Here is a 23,505-nt window from a genome sequence, read left to right on the forward strand (position 1 = left end):
GTATATTACTGTGGTGGGTTGGTGCCTAACATCCATTCTAATTGTTTTACAACTCAGAAGTGAGAAATGAAAGACATTTCCAAGACTCCCTTGCAGCTAAGGGTTACCATTTGGTGCAGATGGAGAAAGCAGAAAGCAGAAGTGTGTCCAGGGCCATATTTGTGTTGCTTCTGGGGTTTCTCCTGGGAACCATGGTTGTGGTGGCTTGGTTCCAAAACTGTCGAGAACTTTCCGGTTTGACTGGTGGCTTCTTGATCTTAAAAGAGGCAGAAAGCTCCTTGGTAGTCTGTGTCTGTGGCATTGGCATTGTTCCTCAAAATTCAGCCCACAGTTTTTTTCTCCAGTTTTCTCAATAATTCTGTAAGCCATTTATTACGTTGTAATAAATCTCTTTTTGCTTAAACCAACTAGTGTGGATTCTGTTCCTTGTAATACAGCCCTGACCAACAGAGTTACTTAACCTCTCCATGATGGCTTCTCATGTGTCACCTTGTCTAGGCTCAGTTACACTACAGTCCCCAGCATTCTCTTTCCAGTATGTTTCTGGTTAAGGTTATTCTCTTTTGAAAATTGGAGGATGGAAGGGAAACAATGGCCATTTTGAAGCATGCACATACCTTCTCCCAGGTATTCAATTTTGCATATGTATGTACCTAATCAATCACCTAAGGAGATTGTAATGGGTGGGCCTGACCTAATCAGGTGGAAGGCCTTTAAAAAGGTATTCCCCTTCTGTAAGTTTAGAAATTCTCTCCTGTGAACAGTAAGCTTCAGCTCATGCCTGGTCATTATCTTCCCTTCCTGTCTGCCCTAAGTAGGACCTTGGACTTGCTTAGCCAACCCTACACAATTGCATACACCAATTCTTGTAACAAATCCACCTATCTATCTGTTATCTATCATCAGTCTATCTATCTATCATGTATCTATCATCTATTTATCAATCTGTCATCTGTTTATTAGCTCTGCTTCTCTTGTTGGACCCTAACTGATACACTCTTTGAGCCTCAGTGTGTTCAAGCACAAAATGGGACTTAACGTCTCCTGCACAGACTTGCTCTAAGGGTTATGTAAAGCACAGTTCCTGGCAGAGATGTCAACTCTATTTTGGACACTATCTCTACTCCCATTCTATCCTGATCATTCATCTATAGGGTAGCTGTAGAGAAGTAATCTCAAAACCACCTTCCCTCCACAGAGATACCCAAATGATCCAGCCAGCTCACAATGATCCTTATGGCCCATGAATTTCTAGGTTCTGCTTATCTCTTACTGAAACTTAACCCATAGCTAACTCTGCCACTTAGTGTCCTTTAATCATCTGATACAGAGAACTATACATCATTTTTTCCCTCCCTAGCTCCCACTAAGGTATCCCAAAAGATTCAGACATATACTGGTTAAATTGAATCAAACTCAGAATTTGTCAAAAGCTACACAATGCTGTTTGCAAGCAATACATATATATTGATATACATATATCAAAGGGTCCACCCTATTACTCCTTTTGTCATCCACCCCTAAGTACAGGTGGTGACAGGAAAGCCTAGAATATGGTTAAGTCCATGGCCATTCTGAGAACCAAATGCAGCAATTCTTTGGTACTGAAGAATTGAAATCTCACAGATTAGATCATTACTTAGGATGGCTGTTTGTTTGGTTTTATTTTTACCGCGTATTTTCAGATGGAAAATATTCCCACTCCTCCTATATATCTCTCTCCTCAAATTATTAAACATAGAGTTACCATATGATCAACAATTCTACTCCTAGGTCTATATCCAAACGAAATGAAAAAATATGTCCACACAAAAACTGGTACATGCATATTTATAGTAGCACTATTCAGAATCACCAAAAGGCAGAAACACCCCAAATGTCCATCAACTGACCAACGATAAACAAAAATGTGGTATAGCTATACAGTGGATTCTTATTTAACCATAGAAAGGAATAAAGTACTGATTCCTTCTACAACATAGATGAATCTTGAAAATACGTTAAGTGAAAGAAGCCAGTAACAAAAAACCACATACTATATGATTCCATTCATATGAAATGTTCAAAACAGAACAAAAAGTAAGTTAATTGTTCCTTAAGGCTGAAGGGATGGGGGAGGATAGGTGACAACAATGTTCTAAAATTGACCGTGGCAATGGTTGCATAACTATTATACACTAAAAACCATTGAGTTTTACACTTTCAGTAAGTGAATTGTATGGTATGTAAATTATATCCCAATAAAGCTATCAAAAGAAAAAAAACCCAGAGAGTAGGGATAAAATTTATTTAGCGAACACACTCTCCTTTTTGAAGACTTTATGTCTTAGTCAGCAAATATACATGCTTCAAGTACACCTGTCTTGGGCCCAGGTTCCAGATTTTGCCCCTAAATTAACTGCTCACAACTGATTAACCCCCATCCAAATCACTGGCCATTACCTTCTTTAAGTTCTCTATCCAGAAATTAGTTGACAGAAATGAAGAACATCGAATACAGTAAACGTTTACAGCCTGGCACATATTTGCGATTATTACTATTATTTTGGAATTTGCAGAACTGCCTAAATCTGTTACCTTTTTCATTGATCCTTGTTTCTCCTGCCATGGATACCTTTCCTTCTCCTGTTCCCTTTTCTTTCTGGGGAGCTCCTCAAGTTCTATCCTCCTTCGTTTCTGTCGATCTACACTCTCTCTTGCCAGGTGTTCATCAACTATGGTTTTCATTCCCATCGTTTCCAGATTGATGTCTCTCTGGATCTCTGGGAACATCTTCTCATGTGTTTAAATGCCACCAGTTCAAAATGAAATCTGTCCTCCCTGACTCCATCTGCTCCTCCTTGTTCCCTCATTTCAGTTGCAGGCACCTGTGTCCCCACAGTCACTCACTTGGGCCCGATGCCCAGCTCTTGTGACCACTGTGCTGCTCCACACAAACCCAGACTCAGCCCTCTTCCCTAAGCTTTGGGAATGTTGGTGACTGACCACTTGGCTCAGACCTTCTTTGAGAGTTGCACTTAATGGAAGAAAGACACCTGGACCAAGATCATGCCCCTGTCCTGGGCAACCTACATACAATGACTAGTCAAAGTCAGGGTGAAAGCTCTCGTCTCGTTGGCCTAATTGGAGCAGACTCTGACGGGCCATATCAGTGCCACGTAGTACCAGCTGCATGGCCATTCACCATCTCCCTCTGCCCAGTGCTGCTTCTTCACTCTCCGATAGGCCCTGACCTTTGGAGCACTCCCCAGGAAACTTCCCGCACTCATATCTCCTTCTCAGAGTCTGCTTCTCCTGAAGTCCAACCTGCAACACTGTCAGTCACCTTTGACTTCCCCAGTCTCTTCTCTCAATAACAGTCCAAAACCTGTCAATATCCTGTGACTCTGTGGCTCCCTTGCCAAGTCCAGTGAATGCCATGGTTGAATTCAGGTCATTCAGGACAAAAAAACAAAAACAAAAAAACTGATTCCAATTTACCTGAGCACAAAAGCCTTTCAGAGTTAAATATTTTAGAAATAGAGTTAGCGTTAGGCATAGCTTGATTAATGGTTCAAATGCTGTAACCAATTTTAATTTTGTCCTCTCCCTTTGTTGGCTCTGCCTTCTGCTCTTTTGGCTCCTTTCTTAGAAAATCTCTCCCCCTCTGTTCACAGAGAGGCTGCAGATTCCCCATGGGAAAGCACATCTTTTTTTTTTCTTTAATTAAAGTTTATTGGGTGACACTTGTTAGTAAAGTTGCATAGGTTTCAGGTGTACAATTCTGTATTACATCATCTATATACACATTGTGTGTTCACCACCCAGAGGCAGTTCTCCTTCCATCACCATGTATTTGATCCCCCTGACCCTCATCTCCCACCCCCCACCCCCCTTACCCTCTGGTAACCACTAAACTATTGTCTGTGTCTATGAGTTTTTAGGTAAAGCACATCTTATGCCTCCTTTTAGAAGTTTCAGTCAAAGCCTCACAACATCTGACAGATTCTAATTAGTTCATGCTCCCGTCTTCGAACCAATCATTGTGGCCAGGAGATGATGCTCTTATTGGATGGTCTGAGTCACACATGATCAACTCTGGACCCTGGGACAAAGACAACTCTTCCTGAAGCAAATAGACTGAAAGTGGAGAAAGGGATGTTTCCTCTAGAAGAAAATTGGGTTAATAGGGACCAAAGAGTGAACGGATGTTTTGAAACAAACAATAGGTTGTTTCTATAATTCCATTTCACAGCCACTGTAAAAGTTTCCTCTGATCTTCCTGCTTCAAGGTTCTTTTTCCATCCATCCCTTCCCGCATCCATGCCTCAGAGTTCTAAAACACAGACACAATCAGGTATCTGTTCAGCAGTCTTCAAGAGGGCCTCCCTGTTTTGGCAAATTGCCTTTAGGCTATGCTTCAAGGTCACCTTCTTCCAGTGTGTCCTACGTGCAGCACTTCTGAAATTTTCAGGAGCTGAAGAATCACCTGGAGAGCTTAAGACACTGAACCTTGATTCAGCGTGGCTGGGGTGGGGCCTGTGAGTTCACATTTCTATCAATTTCCCAGGTGCTGTTGAAGCTGCTAGCCCTAGGACCTCTACTCTGAGAAACACAACTCATGGGTGACGTGTACTCCAATGAAATGGGCCCCTCATTTTTCAGACATGCTCCCACTTTATTACCCTTTGCGACTTAGCTCAGGCTCTTTCTTGTATTGATAATGACCTTCCTACAATCTCTGTCTACTGAAATCCTACCCTTCAAGGCCAAATTCAAATGCCATCTCCTCCAGGACTCCTTTCCTGATCTATCCATTCCTTTGAGCCCTATTTTGCTTAATTTATTCTGTTTTTTGTAAATGATGGATTGTATTCCATATTATAATATCTAGTATAGTAGTATCTTACTTTATCTAACATATTTCTTTTCAAAACATAAAATATTTTTGTTGCTTTCTTTGTTTCAAAATGAAACAAAACAGGTTTATTATAGAACTATTTACATCAAAAAATAGGAGAAAATAAAACATACAAAAAGTCATCTTTGGGACAATCAGGGGGATTTGAATATGAATTGGGTATTATGTGATATAAAGGAATTATTCTTAATCTTGTTTGGTGTAATAATACCAGGGTGATTAGGTTTAAAACAAAGTCCTTTTCAGTTAGAGATACATACTGAAGTGTCTGCAGATGAAATAGTATGATGTCTTAAATTTGTGTTTAAATACTCCAGCAAACAATGAAAAGTTAGAGGAGAACTGACAAAATAGAATTGAGGAAATGTTACCAATTGTTGGAACTGGATGGTGGATATATAAGGTTCATTATTCTATGCTATGTTTGTGTGTTTGAAATTTTCCCATAGTAAAAAGTAAAGCAAACACAACAACCCAAAATCTATGGGATGCAATGAAAGCAGTTCCTAAGAAGGAAATTCATAGCAATGCAGGCCTATCTAAAGAAACAAGAAAAACCTCAAATCAAGAGGCTATCTTTACACTTAAGGGAACTGGAAAAAGAACAGCAAAACAAGCCCAAAGGGAGTACAAGGAAGGAAATAATAAAGATGAGAGCAGAAATAAATGAAATAGAGACCAAAAAACAAACAAACAAAAATCAATACAAAAGATTGATGAAACCAAGAGCTGGATTTTTGAAAAGATAAACAAAATCGATAAACAAACCCTTAGCCAGACTCACCAGAAAAAAGAGAGAGAGGACCCAAATTAATAAAATCAGAAATGAAAGAGAAGTGACAACAGATACCAAAGAATACAGAAAAGTTTAAGAAAATACTACGAGCAACCATACACCAACAAATTAGACAATCTGGAAGAAATAGATAAATTTCTAGAAGCATACAGTCTTCCAAGACTGAATCAAGAAGAAACAGAAACTCTGAACAGACCGATTACTACCAAAGAAATTGAATCAGTAATCAACAAGCTCCCCCCAAAAAAAGTCCTGGACCAGATGGCTTCACAGGTGAATTTTACAAAACGTTCAAAAAAGAGTTAACACCTATTCTCCTCAAATTATTCCAAAAAATCCAGAAGGAGGGAAGGCTCCCAAACATATTTTACGAGGCCGCTATTACTCTGATCCAAGAACCAGACAAAGACATTACAAAAAAAGATAACTACAGGCCAATATCCCTAATGAACATAGATGCAAAAATCCTCAATAAAATACTAACAAACCAGATTCAGCAACACATTAAAAAGATCATACACCACGATCAAGTGGGATTCATTCCTGGTATGCAAGGTTGGTTCAATATCCGTAAATCAATTAATGTGATACACCACATTAACAAAATAAAAAATAAAAATCATATGACCATATCAATAGATGCAGAAAAAGCATTTGATAAAATCCAGCAGCCGTTTATGATAAAAACTCTTAGCAAAGTGGGAATAGAGGAATCATATTTCAACATAATAAAGGCCATGTATGATAAACCCACAGCTAACATCATACTCAATGGGGAAAGGCTAAAACCTTACCCCTTAAGATCACGAACAAGACAAGGATGCCCGCTTTCACCATTTTTATTCAACACAGTTCTGGAAATTCTAGCCACAGCAATCAGAGAAGAAAAAGAAATAAAAGGCATCCAAATTGCAAAGGAGGAAGTAAAATTGTCATTATACGCAGATGACATGATAATATATAGAGAGAACCCCAAAGAATCCACCAAAAAACTATTAGAACAGATAAATTAATTTAGTAAAGTAGCAGGATACAAAATTAATATTCAGAAATCACTTGCATTTGTATACACCAATAATAAACTATCAGAAGTAGAAATCAAGAAATGAAGAAATCCCATTTCTTGGGATTTCTTCAATTGCTTCAAAAACAGTAAAATTCCTAGGAATAAATTTAACCAAAGAAGTAAAAGACCTGTACTCAGAAAATTATAAAGCACTGAAGAGAGAAATCAAAGAAAATACAAATAAATGGAAACACATACCATGTTCATGTATAGGAAGAATTAATATAGTTAAAATGCCAATACTACCTAAGGCAATATATAGATTCAACGCAATTCCTAGCAAACTACCAATGACATTTTTCACAGAAATAGAACATATAATCCTAAAATTTATATGGAACCAAAAAAGACTCCAAATAGCCATGGCAATCTTGAGAAATAAGAACAAAGTGGGAGGTATCACGCTACCTGACATCAAGTCATACTACAAGGCTATAGCAATCAAAACAATATGCTACTGGCGTAAAAACAGACACATAAATCAATGGAACAGAATAGAGAGCCCAGAAATAAATCCATTCGTATATGGTCATTTAATCTATGACAATGGAAGCAAGAATTTACATTGGGGTAAAGACAGTCTATTTAATAAATGGCGCTGGGGAAACTGGACTGCAAAAAAATGAAACTGGAACACATCCTTATGCCATATACGAGAAAAAATTCAAAATGGATTAAAGACTTAAATGTAAGACCTGAAACCATAAAACTCCTAGAAGGAAATATAGGGAGTAAATTTGTAGACAATATCCTGAATTATTACTGACATATCCCCTCAGGCAAGGGAAGTAAAAGAAAAAATAAACATACGGGATTACATCAAACTAAAAAGTTTTTTCACAGCAAAGGAAACCATCAATAAAACAAGAAGGCATCTTACTGAATGGGAGAAGACATTTGTCAATGACATATCTGATAAGGGGTTAATATCCAAAATTTATGAAACATTCATTCAACTCAACACCAAAGAAACAAACAACTCAATTTATAAATGGGCAGAGGACATGAAGAGACATTTCTCTAAAGAGGACATACAGATGGCAAACAGACATATGAAAAAAGGCTCACCCTCACTAATCATTAGAAAAATGAAAATAAAAACCACAACGAGATACCACCTGACTCTGGTCAGAATGGCTATCAGCAATAAATCAACAAACAACAAGTGCTGGCAAGGATGTGGAGAAAAGGGAACACTTGTGCACTGTTGGTGGGATTGCAGATTGGTGCAGCCACTATGGAAATCAGTATGGAAAAAAGTATCTCAAAAAACTGGAAATGGAACTACTTATGACCCAGCAAGTCCACTCTTAGGTATCTATCCAGAGAAATCCAAGATGCTAATTTGAAAAAATATATGCACCCCTATGTTTATTGCAGCACTATTCACAATAGTCAAGACTTGGAAACAACTGAAAGCCCATAGGTAGACGACTGGATTAAGAAACTGTGGTACATTTATATAATGGAGTATTGCTCAGCTATAAAGCAGAAAGGAATGTTACCATTTGCAACGATATGGATGGACCTAGAGAACATTATGCTAAGTGAAATAAGTCAGTCAGAGAAAGACAAATACCATATGATCTCACTTATATATGGAATCTAAAGAACTGAATAAATGAGCAAAGTAAACAGAAATTTTGCTTCTGAAATATAGAGGAAAAACTGATGGTTGCTAGTTGGGAGCGGGGTGGGGATGAGGGAGAAGGGGACTGTAACTACAATATTGCCATGGGGATATGAAAGACAGTTTGGGGAATATAATCAAAACTGCTGTAAAGATTTTGTAGGGTTTCAGATGGGCACTCGTCTAATTAGGGAGACCACTTCATGGAAGGTGTAGATGCCTGACCACTGCGCTGTACACCTGAAGCTGAAGCTGAATAATATTGAATGTCAACTATAATTTAATATATATATATAGTCACGGGATATGGAGTACAGCATAGGGAATAGAGTCAATGGAATTGTAACAGCTATACAGGATGTCAGAGGGTTAGTAGATTGGGGGAGGGGGTTATCACTTTGTGAGGGGTGAAATGTCTAGTACATTGTTTTGTACACCTGAAGCTAATAATAATTTTTAAAAAGTAAAGTAAAACAAACCAAGAATGCCTTTACATGTGTATTTGTATATATGTATATTTATGGAGAGATAGAAATAGATTTTAATGCTCCTTATGTCAGGGACTATTTCTCTTTTTAATCCTGCACAGAATCTAGAATGGTGCCTGTCTCTAGAGAGGATAACTAGCTTAGTAACTAGCTGTGGAATGAATGAACAGTAGAGACAAACAGGAACAATAGAAATGGTTCCCAACAGTCATGCTTAAGTCTAGAGGCTCGGGAATCCAGTACTAACTCTCCCCCTTACTTGCATGGTAGATGATTGTAACCAATCGTTTAACCTGATAGGGTCTTAGTTTTCTCATCTGTAAAATAGGAGTAATTATAGTAGTTATTTTTCAGGATTCATCCTTTTAACAAGTACTGTACTTAACTGAGCACTATGTTCCAGGAACCATTCTAGATACAGAGATATGGTAGTGAACCATAGCCCCAAAACTCTGTCTTCAAAGAGGTGACATTCTAATAGGGTAAGAGAGACCATAAACAAGTAAATTGGCAAAATAGAGAGGATGGTAGATCATACTAAAATGAGGTTAAAAAGGGAGGAAGGATGTGTTGGGGTGGGAGTAGAGACTGTATTTGTAATTTTAAACTAAGTGGTCAGGCAGGACCCTCCTGAGAGGGAGACATTTCAACAAAGACCTGAATTCAATGAGGGAGAGAGCCAGGTGTCTGGGAGACGAATGTCCAGTCTATCGGGAGGGAAGTGTAAGGGCAAATGCCCTGAGGCCAAACGATGCCTGGTGTGTTTGAGAAATAGAAAGAAACTGCCTCATTTGTCTGTACTGTGGCTCAGGGTGGATACTTGGTTTGGTCTGGAGGCATTATACTCTACATCACAGGTGGCAAACTTTTCCTGTAAAGGGCCAGAGAATAAATATTTTAGGCTTTGTGGGTCATATGATCTCTGTCACAACTACTCAACTCTGCCATTGCAGGATGAAAACAACCACAGACAATACATAAATGAATAGGCATAGATGTGTTTCAATAAAACTTCATTTATAAAAACAAGTAGTATTTGGACTTGGCCTGTGGGCTATAGTTGGTCAATACACCTATCACTCTAAGATTTTGGAGAATGAAAGGAAGGTAGAGGAAAAACTTCACACATAAAACAAAAGCGTGTGTGTGTGTGTGTGTGTGTGTGTATGTGTGTGTGTGTGTGTGTATTTTAATCAAGCTCTGGCCAGTTTTAGTAAGGACATTTTTTGCATGATTTACTTTTCACCACTCTGTTCTAGCATGCTTCTAATGATATAGAGTCACCTGGATCAGTGGTAGCCAGGGTGCATGATTTGCAGTATTTGCACACGCTGTGCCCAATCTAATATTATTGCCACTGTGTTGATGGACACCAGTGTGGGCCGACACAGCATAATACTCAATTTTCGATTTCCTCAAAGCTGGGCAGTTGTTGGTGAGGATGACGTTTTGCTTTGCCTCGTCTGATCATTTTCAGAGCCTGCTTACACCCCAGCACATACTTTCCATTTTTCATAATGAGTTAGGGTCTAGGCTTGACTGATTCCACTGACTTTTCATCTTTGCTCCCACCATCTTCCTGTCTAGAGTGCCAGATGGCCCCCAACCAGGAGTAGCCACCAAGATGGCCAGGCAGTGAGAAAGCCAGGCACTGTGTTTATAATCTATCTTCCCTCTTTGGTTTTAGAACACCACCATTCTCAGAAAATTAGTTCGGTGTGTGGTGAGGAATTCCGGTCATGGCCTCAATTCTGCTGGTACCTTCTTCTTAGTCAGCCTTTGCCTTTTCCTTCTTGCTTTCTTAATTCACCTCCGTAATTATGAATTTCTCATCCTTTTCACTGCCCTGCCCCCATCTGTTCTTCCTATTTTCTATCACCTCCTGTATTTTAGCACTCTTTTCTCCTCATTTCGAGTCTCTATTGATACCATGTTTATTGGTTTTGTTTGGTGAAATAACTTATGTCCTGACCTTTATTGAGCAAGAAACGGTGGTTTTTATTACCAGTATTTTCGCTACTCAGGGTGAGGCTCCACCATTAGAATCTGTATTTTGGATAGATTTCTTTTGATCTTGGTGCGGGGAGAGTCCTCTCAGAGAGGACAACCCTTGAGAGAATGAGAGTAGAGAGGAGAAAATTTGGAAGGGGTCAAAGTTGACAGGTCAGGACTTCCCTCGCATGTGGCTGTGTTTGGCAAGCACGTGCGTTCATGTTGTGTGTTTTGCAGTCCAAGGTGGAAGCAGGCTACATCTTTGGCAGTGAAAGAATAATTCATAAATTCCGGCATCCTCCCTTACTTACACTTTGAAAATCCCACCTTAATTGTGTGCACCTTATGATTACAGGCCATTAGGGACCATTAGTAAATGAACTATGAGATTTCAATCATGAAATGCACCTCTCTTGTGAAACGCATACCTAGTTTCACATATTAATTGCTTCTAATTAAGGAGGAACATTTTAGCCAATTAGCTTTTGGAATTTAAGTGTAATCAGAAGGATAATTCAGAGATTTGCTAATTGCTTCCTCCATTGCAGCTGTTTGCCTTCAGTGCAGACATGTAGTCTGTGTGCACATGGTGGCTGAGAGGCCCAGAAACTCTTTTGTGATAGCAGTTGTGTAGATAGCAGTCATCCACGCCTTTGAAATTAACACATGAAACAGATGTGGGGGGAGGGGGTGATGAGGGCAACAAGAGAAAATAACAACATTGAACTGGACTAGATCCAGTTTCTAAACTGACTTGACTCTTGAAGGTGTTGGCTGATGGTAGGCACGTCAGTCATATCACTTCTCCAGGTTTCTTGGATGCAAGATGGCAAACGTCTCATACAGCGTTAGCCTTCCATGATTCATGACAAACTCCCATGATTCTTGGTAACCTTCCATGATCCCCTGTGAGGTGGGAGCTGTAATAGGAAAAGAAAAAATCATCCACGGATAGAGGCCCAGGTGTGCTTGTTGACACGTCAGCAGTCACGATTCTGAAGTATTATGGGCTGGCAACTGCTCTTGCAGGCTGTGGGTGTTTTGAAGGAGGTCTTTGTCTCTTGGCACTCTGTTCCATTCTTACCTTTCTGCATACCCCTTCCTCATTTTAATGGTCTTTTCCTACTTTTTGTGGTACTTGGGTCTTTTCCAGCGTCGGCCTCACTTTCTGGACATCTGAACACGTCTCCTCTGATAGATAGCTGTTCTCTTTCTCAGTCCACAGCAGAGAGCCTCCTGCTTTTCTCCATTCTTGCCTCATCTTGCTTCTCCTTTTGCTGTAAGAGGCTTTCAACAGGAGTCTACCTACCGCTGCTGCTGTCTGAACTTTGTAATTACTAAGGTTTTTCTTTTTTCTTTTGGCACTTTGACATGGGCTTAATGGTGCAATCCTCATTATTATATAATAACTCACCAGTCAGAACTTGCTCATCAGTTTCTCCTCCATCTACACGATTTTTTTTCTTCGTAAAAATAAAACAGGTTCTTATCCACCTCCCTCCACCCCTCTCCGCAGGAAAACAAGCTGTTGTGTGTTGTGTATGAAGACGGTGCTGCTGATAGGTATTTCCTGGGCTTGTTTCAGTGTGAACTCTTATCGGAGTGCGTTTCTGCCTTGTGGGTAGCTTACATCTCATGTCTTGTGGACAGGAAACAGATAAACGAAGAGAACACTCCAGGAAAAAAGGAATGTAAAGGGGTCAGTTGACTTTGAGAAAGACGTGGCTGTGGTTGTCTCTTCTGGGTGACGCTGCTCGTGGGTGTGTGTCTCATTCTCAGGACAAATGCTCTCTACAAGGCCAGTTCCCTTCACAGCTTCTCAGCTGAATGGCCCCGTTTTCTTTGCCCCAAGAAAGAGACTCCTTAAGGAGGAGGCATGAAAATACCCTGCCTTGCAGCATATACATGCTTTGGCTATGCCAGGTTTAATTTGTGTCGTCCCTATTTCTCTCTTCTTTTTGTAATGGAGGGTCCTGGGTCCCTGTTTTCCTAAGGTCCATCGTGTTCCTAACAGACAAGAATATCCCTTCAAGATTTTTATGCTGACAGTTGTAATTTCCTGGCAGGGAACCTATGCATAAGGTGTCATCCAACATGTCCCCACCACGACAATATGAACAATTACACAGGTTCATGTTTGAGGCATGTTCTCATTAGGTTCAGTCTTCACTAAAAGTCATTAAAACTTGGCAAACATTCTTTTTGGATGATTAATAGGTCATCTCCACTTCTTTTAAGAGGTCAGTTGCCAGTTACCAAAAATGAAACACCTGCTTTTACATCAACGTGGCTGCTGCCCGAAATTTAGCAGCACGCAGCATTCCCGAAGCTGTTAAATACATCCGTTGTGCCAAAAAAAATGGGGCCTTATGTTTACCTAAGTCCTGAATAAATATGGTGGATTTTGGGACACAAATCTGGTGAAAAACTTCTCCCTAGGCCAACATGAAAACTAAGTGAGCTTACTTAGGTATATGTAATTTATAAAGACTGTAAGATCAGATGGCGATGGACATTTTGGTGGAATAAAGCAAGTCTAGAAGAAAGCGTCTCTCAATTTGAATTCCAATTAATGCAATTAATATTTTCCGTGCTGTTTCGGGGGAGTGCATATTCCTCCATGACTTGTGACTGAACCAAGTAAGCATGATGTATGAAGTTCACTACTGAAGGGCTTAGGAACACATCGCTGATACCAGGAGCGGGTAGGAAGGTTATAAGACAGAAAACCTTGCTTAGTATGTTATGATTATTTTTTCCAGGTAAAGTATCCATTTTGTTTTACCTGGGCGTCTTACTCCTTGGCGAGTTTACTGTATACCTCGAATGTCCCGAAAAAGGGACTAAGTACAAAACCCTCCCATAGCAATTCAGGTTTCTGTACGAGGGTTCTTGTCACCTTAGGGGTGGGGAACTCTAAGAAGCTGAGAATTGGTGATTGAACCAGAACTGTGTGGGGTTCACAGAGGTTGTGGTGATTCTCGTTTTACTCTTAATGTCCCCTCTGTTCCAGACCTCGTCACAACCATCATGGCTTTCAACCTCCAGAAGTCAGTGAGGGACACACATCATCTTTAATTTCTTCACTGATGAGGACAGAAGCTCTGATGTTTCATATGACTTGCCCGAGTCAGAGTGGGTCACCTGGAACCCTCAGCAGGGAGGGTGGCAGAGGGTCTGGCCTGGTCTGGCCTTCCCTCAGCAAGGTCAGGAGCCCACGCCCTCCACTGAGGTCTTGTCCCACAGTGGTGGCAGAGCACTATGGGGAATTCCTCTCCTGACTCCCAGGCACAAATGCGGAGTTCACAGGTCTCCACTCTTTCCCACAGATGAACATGTGCTTTTGTGGGAAGACCACACAGAGAAGTCGGGATCGCTGTGCTGTTTCCAGATCTGGCCCGCAATGGCCGTGTAACCAAGTCAAATTATAGAACCATGGCCACATTCTGCTGGAAGGAATTTAGGGATTGCCTCTGCTGGTATGTCCGAACCGCCAGGACAGTTCCTTAAAGCGGATTCCTGGAATTGTGACTCGGTAGGTCTGGGGTGGCCCGGGATCCCACTTTTCAAGCAAGCTCCGAAGGCAGGCCAATGCTGCCACACTTGAGGGTTGTCGGCTTATGATACCCCTGCCCTAAGATGGGCTGGCACTCTTTCTTAAGGGCCAGTTAGTATTAATAAATAGTATAGGCTTTGCAGGACAAACAGTCATGTTGCAACTACGCAATTCTGCCATTGTAGCTCAAAAGCGGCCATAGACAATCTGTACGTGAATGAGTATCTTCTGATAAATCTGTACAAAAACAAGAGGTCTGTGGGCTGCAGTTCGTTGACCTCACCACATGCTTAAAGCAATTTGGGTCTCCAGTTCGTCCCTACCACTCCTTGTTTCCAGCTGTCAAGTGGGGATGCTATTCCTGGCCTTAATTTTCTCCGTGGCTCTACTAAAGATAAGGTATCATCATATCAAACACTCAGAAAAATAACTTTCCGTATCGGGTTCAATCAGCCCCACATTATCAGCTATACTGTTTAAGTGCAATACCTTCATTTATTTTAACAATCACTGAATTTGTCTCTATAAACATTCCCTCTAATTATTAAGCATCACATAAAAAATAAGAATGTTAAGAGATGGTATAAGAAGGGATCATTTTGAATGGTAATTTAGGAAGTTTCTTGGTGTCAGAAAACAGAAACATAGAACTTTTTCTATCAACAATGCCTCCACGAAGTAGGACAAAAAATGAGTATTCGACAAGGTTAGCAAGAAGAAACAACAAAGTTTATGACGGCCTGACACACTAACTGCCTCCATAAAATATTTTAATTAAAAAACATTCTATAAACAAAGACATAACCAACAAGTTATATTATTTTTTATTCATGTTAGAATTTCTATCAGTGTTTGAACATTAATATTTAGAGAGTTTGTACATTTTTGCCTTCCAAGATTTAAAATGAGAACCACACTAGTTCACAAATGGTAACTAATACACATTTCACAATTGCGTGAATATTTACTCGATCTTACTCTCTTAACACTGTTAAAACATAGTTTTTCCTTGCTGTACTTTACAATGAAAAGTGTGCCCCACTCATGTCTCAGCAAAGTTCCAGACATTATGGATTCATCACATATAAATTCTTTAAAAATATACTTCTGTCAAAAGACTTGATGACTACTATATACACTACAAAAATAAATTTTCATATAAATAAATTATATGGCATACTTTTATCTTTGTAATTGAAATGACACAAACCCATTTCCACCAAAATCGGCAGAAAAGAGACGCAGTTTGAATATTTATTTCCTTTAAACTCCTTACACTAAAACCTACCATGAGTCCTTAATGAAAATGTTATATACTCTGAACTATTTAACATTAGTAAGCACTCTATACAAATAAAAATTCTGTTCAAAAGTAAAACATAGCTGTAATAGTGTTTCCAATAGAAATAAAAATCCCTGCATTTTTTTGTTATAAACTGGCATGACAAATACTGTAGGAAAACATTCTTATGATACAAAATTATAAATATCAGCAAAGATTTCTTTTAAAAAATTAAAACATCCAAATGAACAAATAAGACAGACAAAATAAAACTATTTTAAAAAGAGTGAGCGAGAGAGACTCTAGTTGCCTGCCAGCGCCTGCATTCTCCCTTTGCCAATGTGACTATCGGAGAAAGTTCTACGCTGTAGAAAGCAGGGGCTGGGCGAGCTGTCATGCACCACACAAGTTGGGCTCAGGAAAGGAGTGGGGGCAAGCCACGAGCCAGAGGGAAGCAGATCTCGGAATTTTGCATCATCAGGACAGAAGATTTCTGAGCAGATCTGGGTGGTAGGTAGACAGTGTGGTAACAGAGACACCAAACAGTAGCTGTTGGGGCCCCTGGCATATTAACACACCTGGCGGCTTCCAATTAGTATCTTACAGTTTTGTGGCGAGTTCAGGATCTGAGGTCACTGCACTGCTGGGTACTACTGGGGGCCCGTTGCCTTTTGATTAAGATTTTCCATGTAAAACAGGAGAGCATAACGGGAGCTGCCATTTGTGCACTACTATATTAGCTGAGTCTGGGCGCCAAGTGCTTCCCGGACATTTGCTGGTCTCTGGCTAAGAGCTGAGGAAGACCAAGCTTCAGAGCAAGACAACAGAATCAATACAGAAGCAAATCTTTAAAAATAATGCCTGGTTGAGAGATCTGCCTCCATATTCATTCTAAACTGGGGTGTACGTAATAAGCATCTTCCTGCTTGTGAATAAATGTCACATAGAAAGAACACTAAAAACGGTGAGAGGAAGGAGACGATTTATTTAGGAAGTGTGCACCCATAATGTTAATATAAACTCACTGAGAAGGATCCTTCTGAAGCTCATATCCTACAGAACCTCTGACTCCACATCACCGTATTGGATGCTCGCTATTTATTTTTAAAGATGCAAACAGATCCAGAAAGCCCTGAACAACTGTGCAATTTAAGAAAAAAGGGAGTTTCAATTGTAGGGACTCAAAACATCACCTCTGTGGGCCCAGAATGAATAGGTTTCTCTACCTGTAGCAGGATCATTGTCTTTAAAACACTTTCAAATCCACTCTTACTTTTTTTGGGGGGTGTGGGGGTGTTGGTGTGCGCACGCGCACGTGTGTGTGTGTGTGTGTGTGTGTGTGTGTGTGTGTCACAAGAGGTATAATGAAGGCTGCATAATACGCTCACGGCCCACGTGAGGCTCACCACGAGGCATGTTCTCCAATGCTTGAACAATGAAGCGAACAGATGTTAGCTCTGTACCCTGAGGTAACAACCTCCACCATTAAGATCCACCTGAAGGAACTCATCTCCTCGGAGGCGCAAGCTGGGGCCTCTGGATGGCGGCCCATGATCTTAAGAGATGCCCTGGATGTGAAGCGTGTCTGGCAAAAGGACAGGCGATGTTTAGGGCAGGCGAGCCCTCCACCAGCACCAGGCAATAACGGTATCCCGACTCTTCGAGCCTGACTAGGGCAGAGCCCACGAAGGGTTTACAGACAGTGAAAGAAACAAAAACAGGAAAAAAAAAAAAAATCACAGTACAGTACATTGGGAAACCACACACACGTTCACATACACAGCCGAACAGAAGAATCACATCCAACTAACACCTAGAGAAGCCACCGGGGTTAACGTGCTTTCTTCATATCTGCTCATTAAACAACAACAAAATTATCACGCATAGCGTGTTTGAAAGTTAACAGTAACATTTCAATACTACCACAGGGTTGTGATATGCAACTTTAAAATATTTTAAACAGAAACCTTTACAAAATAATCCTATTATATAAGCCATATTTGCATAGAATTATACAGGTAAATTATACAATATTTAAGCAGCAGCAACATATGCTGAAATTTAAGACTAAGTTAAGCTTGGTCGTGGCACAGAGACCAATGTACAAATAGGGAGGGGCTTGCTGCGGCCTGCCCACTGCCCACTCGGGGGCAGGAGTGAAGAAGCCCCAGATCACACTACTTTACATCTGTTCCTCCGTATATTACATATGTGTACACCTCTTAAATATTTATCGGAATATTTCACAAAATAATACAATTGGTTACAGTAACGTTGAACTGCCATCCTGGTGCAGGACATCCACCTCCAAGCAGTTCTCTTCAAGCAGTTCTGAGGGGGTGGGGGGGGTGGGTGGGAGGGTTCCAATCTTTGGCCTCTTTGCTTCAGATTTTACTCACCCTTTAAAAGAAAGAAACAAAAAGGAAGTCAAACGAAGTAACAGGTATGAGTCCATATTTATAAAGCACACAAACAGGCAAAAGTGATTTATAGAAAGAGAAATGGTGTGCGGCTGGGTGAGGGCAGAAGGGGTTTCTAGGGACTGGTCATGATCCCTTCCTCCATCTGTGAGCTGGTGACACGAATATGTTCATTTGTAACCGTTCACTGAACTATACATTTACCATACCTACCTGTATGGCACTTTAAGAAAGATTGAAAAATAGGTGAAAGGTGCTGCTATTAGCATCTCTGTTAAGTTGCAGTAACTGTCAACAGGTTAACAGTGAGGGGAGAGACCCAGTTTGGGACAAGACTAGTTCTCCAAGGATGACAGAGCTTGGACATGGCAGCCTTGCCTTGGGGATAAAAGGTCACTCACGTTCAGTTCGGCACATACCAATGCCCGGGGATCCAAGCCCCAGAAACCCCAAGGAGCTTTGCTCTCCGTGTCCCTCTGTGTCCCTTCGGCCTCACACACCTCAGTTGGAGCCGCTGCCCCGGGGCCTCTCCTCACATTCCACGTCCTGCAGCTCTATGACCTCCACCTTGGAATCCCTCCTCTCACAGCGGACGTTAAAAGGCACGTGGGGGTCCTCAAACAGCCCGGGGTCCATCTCGGGGTAGTCCTCGTAGCCCGGGCACAGGCCCCCTCGGGGGTTCCGCCCGGGCCCAGGGGCGGGCGGAGGATGCACAGCAACAGTCACAGACGCTGAGGCCGTCACGGTGGTGATGGGCTGGCAGTAGCCGGGCACCGAGCTGCCCATGGCAGTGAACGCTGGGTGCCGAGGGTTGTGAGAGCGGGATCCCCGGGGGCCCAGGCGGTCCCTATTGCTAGGGCCAGAATGCCCTTCAGTAGAAATTTCGAAAGCGTCTCTGCGCGGTCTGTAGGGGGGTGGTCGCAAGCCTTCTCTGGGAGGTTCCCTCCGGGGCTGCTGGCCTGGCCGTCCGGGTGGCAGGGACCCTGAGTCCAGGTGGGGCTGCTGTCGAGGGTTCGAGGGCGGGTGATGTCTCCCTTCTGGATGGACCACCTGCAGAGGGTGAGGGCAGGTTCAAGCAGGCCAGCGCTAACCCCAGGCTGGGCAGCACCCCCACCACTCCCAGCCCTCCCTTCTTGGCTCCGGCACCTGCCTGGCCACCCACACACCGCTCCTTAACCAAGCGCTCAGTCAACCCCACAGATGGCCGGGAGATGCCCAGAGGAGCCAACAGGGCCTTTCACTGAGAAAAGAAAAACTCATTCTCTGAGAACCTCCAGGGGCAAAAGAGTGCCTCGTTTGGACTCCATGTCTAGGCTTTCTCCGATAGCTGGCTGGACATATACGGCTGCTGCCCATAAATGCTGAGCTGTGGTTGGAGAGTACCTGCAATGCCTGCCTCCCACAGTCCGCTACCCACCATCCGCCGCTCAGTGGGGTCAGATCCTGAGCTCCTCTTCCTCTGACGTTGCTAAGCATGTGGCCCTGGCATGCCCAAATGCTGGACGTGGGCAGGACTGTCTACTCACGCTGTTGAATATGGTACCCATTAGGGACGTACAGCTTTACATTTCAATGAACTAAAATTCAAACTTCAGCTCCTCAGAATCGTTAGCCACATTTCAAGTGCTTGACAGCCACATGTAGCCAGTGACTACTGTACTGAAGCACAGAGGGCATTTGCATCATCTCCGAGTTCTGTGGGGCAGCGCTGCTCTGGTCGCTCGTTAGGAATCTGGTTTCTGGGTCTCTATACAAAGCATGGAGCAACACAGTGGCCACATCAATCAGAAGGACCGTGACCAACTTCAAAGTCGTTCAGCTTGTACCTATTTTTAGGCTCCTGCTGAACAAAACCAGATTCACACTGCAGCTCAGCAGGCATCGCCCCGGGGAGGGGCAAGGAGGGGGAAGAGGAGGAAAATTTAGGTTATTTGGTTGGCCCCTCTCTTTCATGGAAGGCCTGCTCTGACCTGGGACTGGAACACCCACTTCCTGGAGGGACAGCAGGAGGCTCTCCGTGGAAGGAATATGAGCCTTAGAACCTTCCACATGTTTTCTGTGCTGTGCTCCAGGACTGGGGGTGCTGAGGACAACCTGGGGAGCAGAGTGAAGGATGCGGCCGGGGCTCTCGGAGCCTCTGAGAAGGGTCCCCAGGCTGTTAACAGCTTTCCTGAATTACCGAAGGCCAAGCTTCCCTGCTCTTCTCCAGCCACCTAGACTGCATTCGGAGCCACAAAAGCTCTGGTAAAGACAATAACGGAAATAATTCTGTACCAAAAGCAATTAAAGGTAACAGAAGTGGGAGAAAAAAAATACAGCACTTCTACTGGCAATAAAAATCCCACTACAGTTTTAAAAAGTATTATTCCAAGTGATATATAAAGTGATATATAAAGTCATATAAAGAGCGCGCGAGAGGCAAGGCCCGCTTTCCCCTGGCCCTTTAGCTCAAATTGTACTTAGCCTGTACAAGATCTATGCCACTGCTCGTGCACTTACCATAACTGGCCTATGCCCTTTTCGATCCAACTATACGAATCTGACATTTTTTTAATAGTTTAAGGAGAGTCACATTGGCAATTTCATATGATTCCATGTCACCTCCACTTTGCTGCCCGGAGCAGGCAGGGGGTGCCCCTGAGCACGACGTACCGTGGAGCGGGCGAACACAGGGTTTTCTGTGGCTTCCACGATCACTTGGTGGGCAGCACCCCCGGCGCCCTGCTGCGCCTCGTACTGTCGAAGCTCCTCGCTGAGGCCCGACACCGTCGTCTGAGAACTGTACTCGGAGTCGGAGGAATCTGACCCGTTGTTCACATGACTGGGGGGCACGGCAAACCGGACCACACTAGGGGGCGGCTCTGGGGAAGGAGTGGGCAGCCGGTTCATCCCATTGGCTGGAGACACCTATTGAAGGGGATTCCACATTAGAAGTGCTACCGTCCATTTACCTGTTAGCCACACTCACAGTTCCAGGAGCAGTACCCCCACCCCGCCCCCAGTCTCTCTCCCTACTCCATGTTCCCCTCCCTCTCTGCCACCTTGAGGAGGACCCGAAGGTCTGCCAACTGGAGCAAAAGAACTGCCCTCTGCTTTCACACACTGGAAAGGCAGGTGCCACCCTTTTGACTCTTATTCAAGCCCAGATATTCATCTTGAGTAGAAAATGCTTCACTGATATAGACCTACAAGACTCAGGCTGCCAATCACTTGGTTTAAAGAAACCAAACAAACCAGTACTACATCCCCTGTAGTATACGTTGAAGAGAAAAAAGCCATAGTTTTTGAGATGTTTACTGAAAAAGTAAACCATCAGTAATGTGGCTATACCTAAATATCTAAATTAAGAGTGACACCAGGAAAAATCGCATTCAGGTGGCTCGTGGACTGCACGCTACACGCAGCATAATTACTGACCTCAGGATACGGTCCGAAGAAGGACAAAAGGACTGGAAGCAAAACCAGCCCGTTGAGAACACCCAGGATTGTTAGGATTGCCAGGACAGCAAAGAAATACCTTGAAGATAAAAGGGAAACAGGAACATTCACTGTAGCAAAGATAAATTAAGCTACCCTTCGCATGCCCAAATATTGCAACACATCATAGACCAAAAATTAGCAAAACCCACACCGATGAAAAGACTGTTAACAAAACTATGGTTCAAATTCAGCACAAGATTAGGTTTTTTTTAACCTTATGATTTTTGAGGGTTGCATTCCACAACCCAAAGTGTTAGTTCGTGAAAGGAGGGGGAAAAAATTAGTTTGTTAATTTGCTGAAATCTCACGGCATGTGATGTTATTTATGAATGTGTTACACAAACACAAAAATATGGAATGTGAACTGAATGGCTGAGCAGACTGAAAGCACAAATACAATGCAGAGGGGCCCTGTCCATGAAAACCCAGCAGAAGCAAACAAATGAAGTGAAGGGTGTAGAATTTAAACAATTTAGCCCAGGAGGAAAAGCAGCCCACTTGTGCAGACAGCTAATCCACTGTGAAATGCTTCTGCATCTTAGAGCAGAATCTCTAATTAAGTCTCTAGCGTATCAGGTAAGGCTTTCCCTGGGCTTTCATTAATCACAACTTTCTGCCTAGAATCCTGTGAGTTCCAGTTTAACCAAATAGCTCCAATTGCAACCTTTTGAGAACACAGGAACCAGCTTTCTGCCAAGAAAACCCTGCCCATTCTGCAGTTGCTGGGGCCTTTGCGGGGGAGGGCGGTCGGGCCATGGGGCTGCTCTGCGGCCAATCTTTTGTTGAACAATGTAGCATCTCTGAATACTCTTGTTTGGCGTCAGCCAATTCGCACATAAAGGCTGCAGCGCCATGAAGAAGAGGAGAGTGCACAAGTGACCCTGCTTTCCCACCACTGAGGGCTAAGGTCTGGGACTGTTCATGAATACCAAGGTAAACCTGTCAGCCAGGGACAGCCACGGGTGGACAGTCCACACAGGGGGAGGGGCGGCCTGTGCACGCACACGCACGCACGCGCACACATGTATGTTTCTGTCACCAACGATTTCTAGGGCAATTTTGCTGTAAGTGGGCTGGGCTGGGGAGGGGACGGGGGAGAGGGAGCACAGGATGTCCTGGGAGGAGGGAGAGCAAGATATCTATCTGCTAATGGTCCTCTTGATCATAAAACAGAACAGGCACCAAACTGTGCCATGTCTATATATGTTTCGACGTTAGATGAAAGGAGAGAGAATCCCTATAAAAATACAAATACCTCGCAGCTATTGTAAACACTAGAAACTTCTGAGCTGCATTAGTAAAAACCAAGCAGCCAACGTCTTGCTCTAATGTAAACTGCTGGAACTTTAGGCGGAGGCATATATCAGCAGCAGGCATCAAGACATTTGCATCCCATCCATCTAACTGTAGGATAAACAGACCAATTAGATTTCTGACGCTTAGTGTATACAATGTCTGCTCATCTAGTCGACCCCCGTGAGGGCTCTATCAGGTTAATCCATCCAGTTCTAGAAAATGGGAAGCCCTTTCAAGTGCTTGAAACAAGAACCCTGATATTTCTGGGAGAGAACAAGGAGCCATGGGTTAGGTGAGAGAGCTGGGATTCTGCCCTCCACCCAGGGTCCCCACCGGTTGCTCGGATTCAGGCTAAGTTTCCTCTGTGTGGCTCACGTGGCATCACCCACAAGGCTGAGTTAGATCCTGTGGAATCCCATCACACCCTGCGTTCCCCAGGGTTTTGAATTGCCTGTAAACTCCTCTCTTCCGTAAGTTGCATGGAGGGGGATGGGGTCCCACGTTAATTGCTGTTGTGTGAAATGGCTCATCACATTGTGTCAAATGAGAAATCATACAAAAGAAACTCTTGGCATAGGGCTTTTTATACTATAAAGAAA

At 42.7% G+C, this 23,505-nt stretch overlaps 1 protein-coding gene and 1 pseudogene across 5 annotated transcripts in view; both read right to left on the bottom strand.

Annotated features, from left to right (window-relative positions):
• Positions 1-10,115: 10,115 nt before the first annotated feature.
• Positions 10,116-17,262, bottom strand: LOC117032060 (60S ribosomal protein L30-like; annotated as a pseudogene).
• The window catches only part of PTCH1 (patched 1), a 67,117-nt gene continuing 60,651 nt past the window's right edge, over positions 17,040-23,505 (bottom strand). For 3 of the 5 annotated variants that reach the window (XM_033123410.1, XM_033123409.1, XM_033123412.1), the window contains 3 exons: positions 21,548-21,647; positions 20,783-21,037; positions 18,632-19,180 (listed from right to left, as the gene is read on the bottom strand). In XM_033123410.1, coding sequence (XP_032979301.1) covers positions 18,632-19,180; positions 20,783-21,037; positions 21,548-21,647 — 904 coding nt within the window. Of the gene's footprint in view, positions 18,111-18,630; positions 19,181-20,782; positions 21,038-21,547; positions 21,648-23,505 lie in introns of those variants that run through there. The other 2 variants (XM_033123411.1, XM_033123407.1) reach the window with 2 other exon arrangements.

This window comes from Rhinolophus ferrumequinum, chromosome 12 (assembly GCF_004115265.2).
Source record: "Rhinolophus ferrumequinum isolate MPI-CBG mRhiFer1 chromosome 12, mRhiFer1_v1.p, whole genome shotgun sequence".
NCBI classification, from domain to species: domain Eukaryota; kingdom Metazoa; phylum Chordata; class Mammalia; order Chiroptera; family Rhinolophidae; genus Rhinolophus; species Rhinolophus ferrumequinum.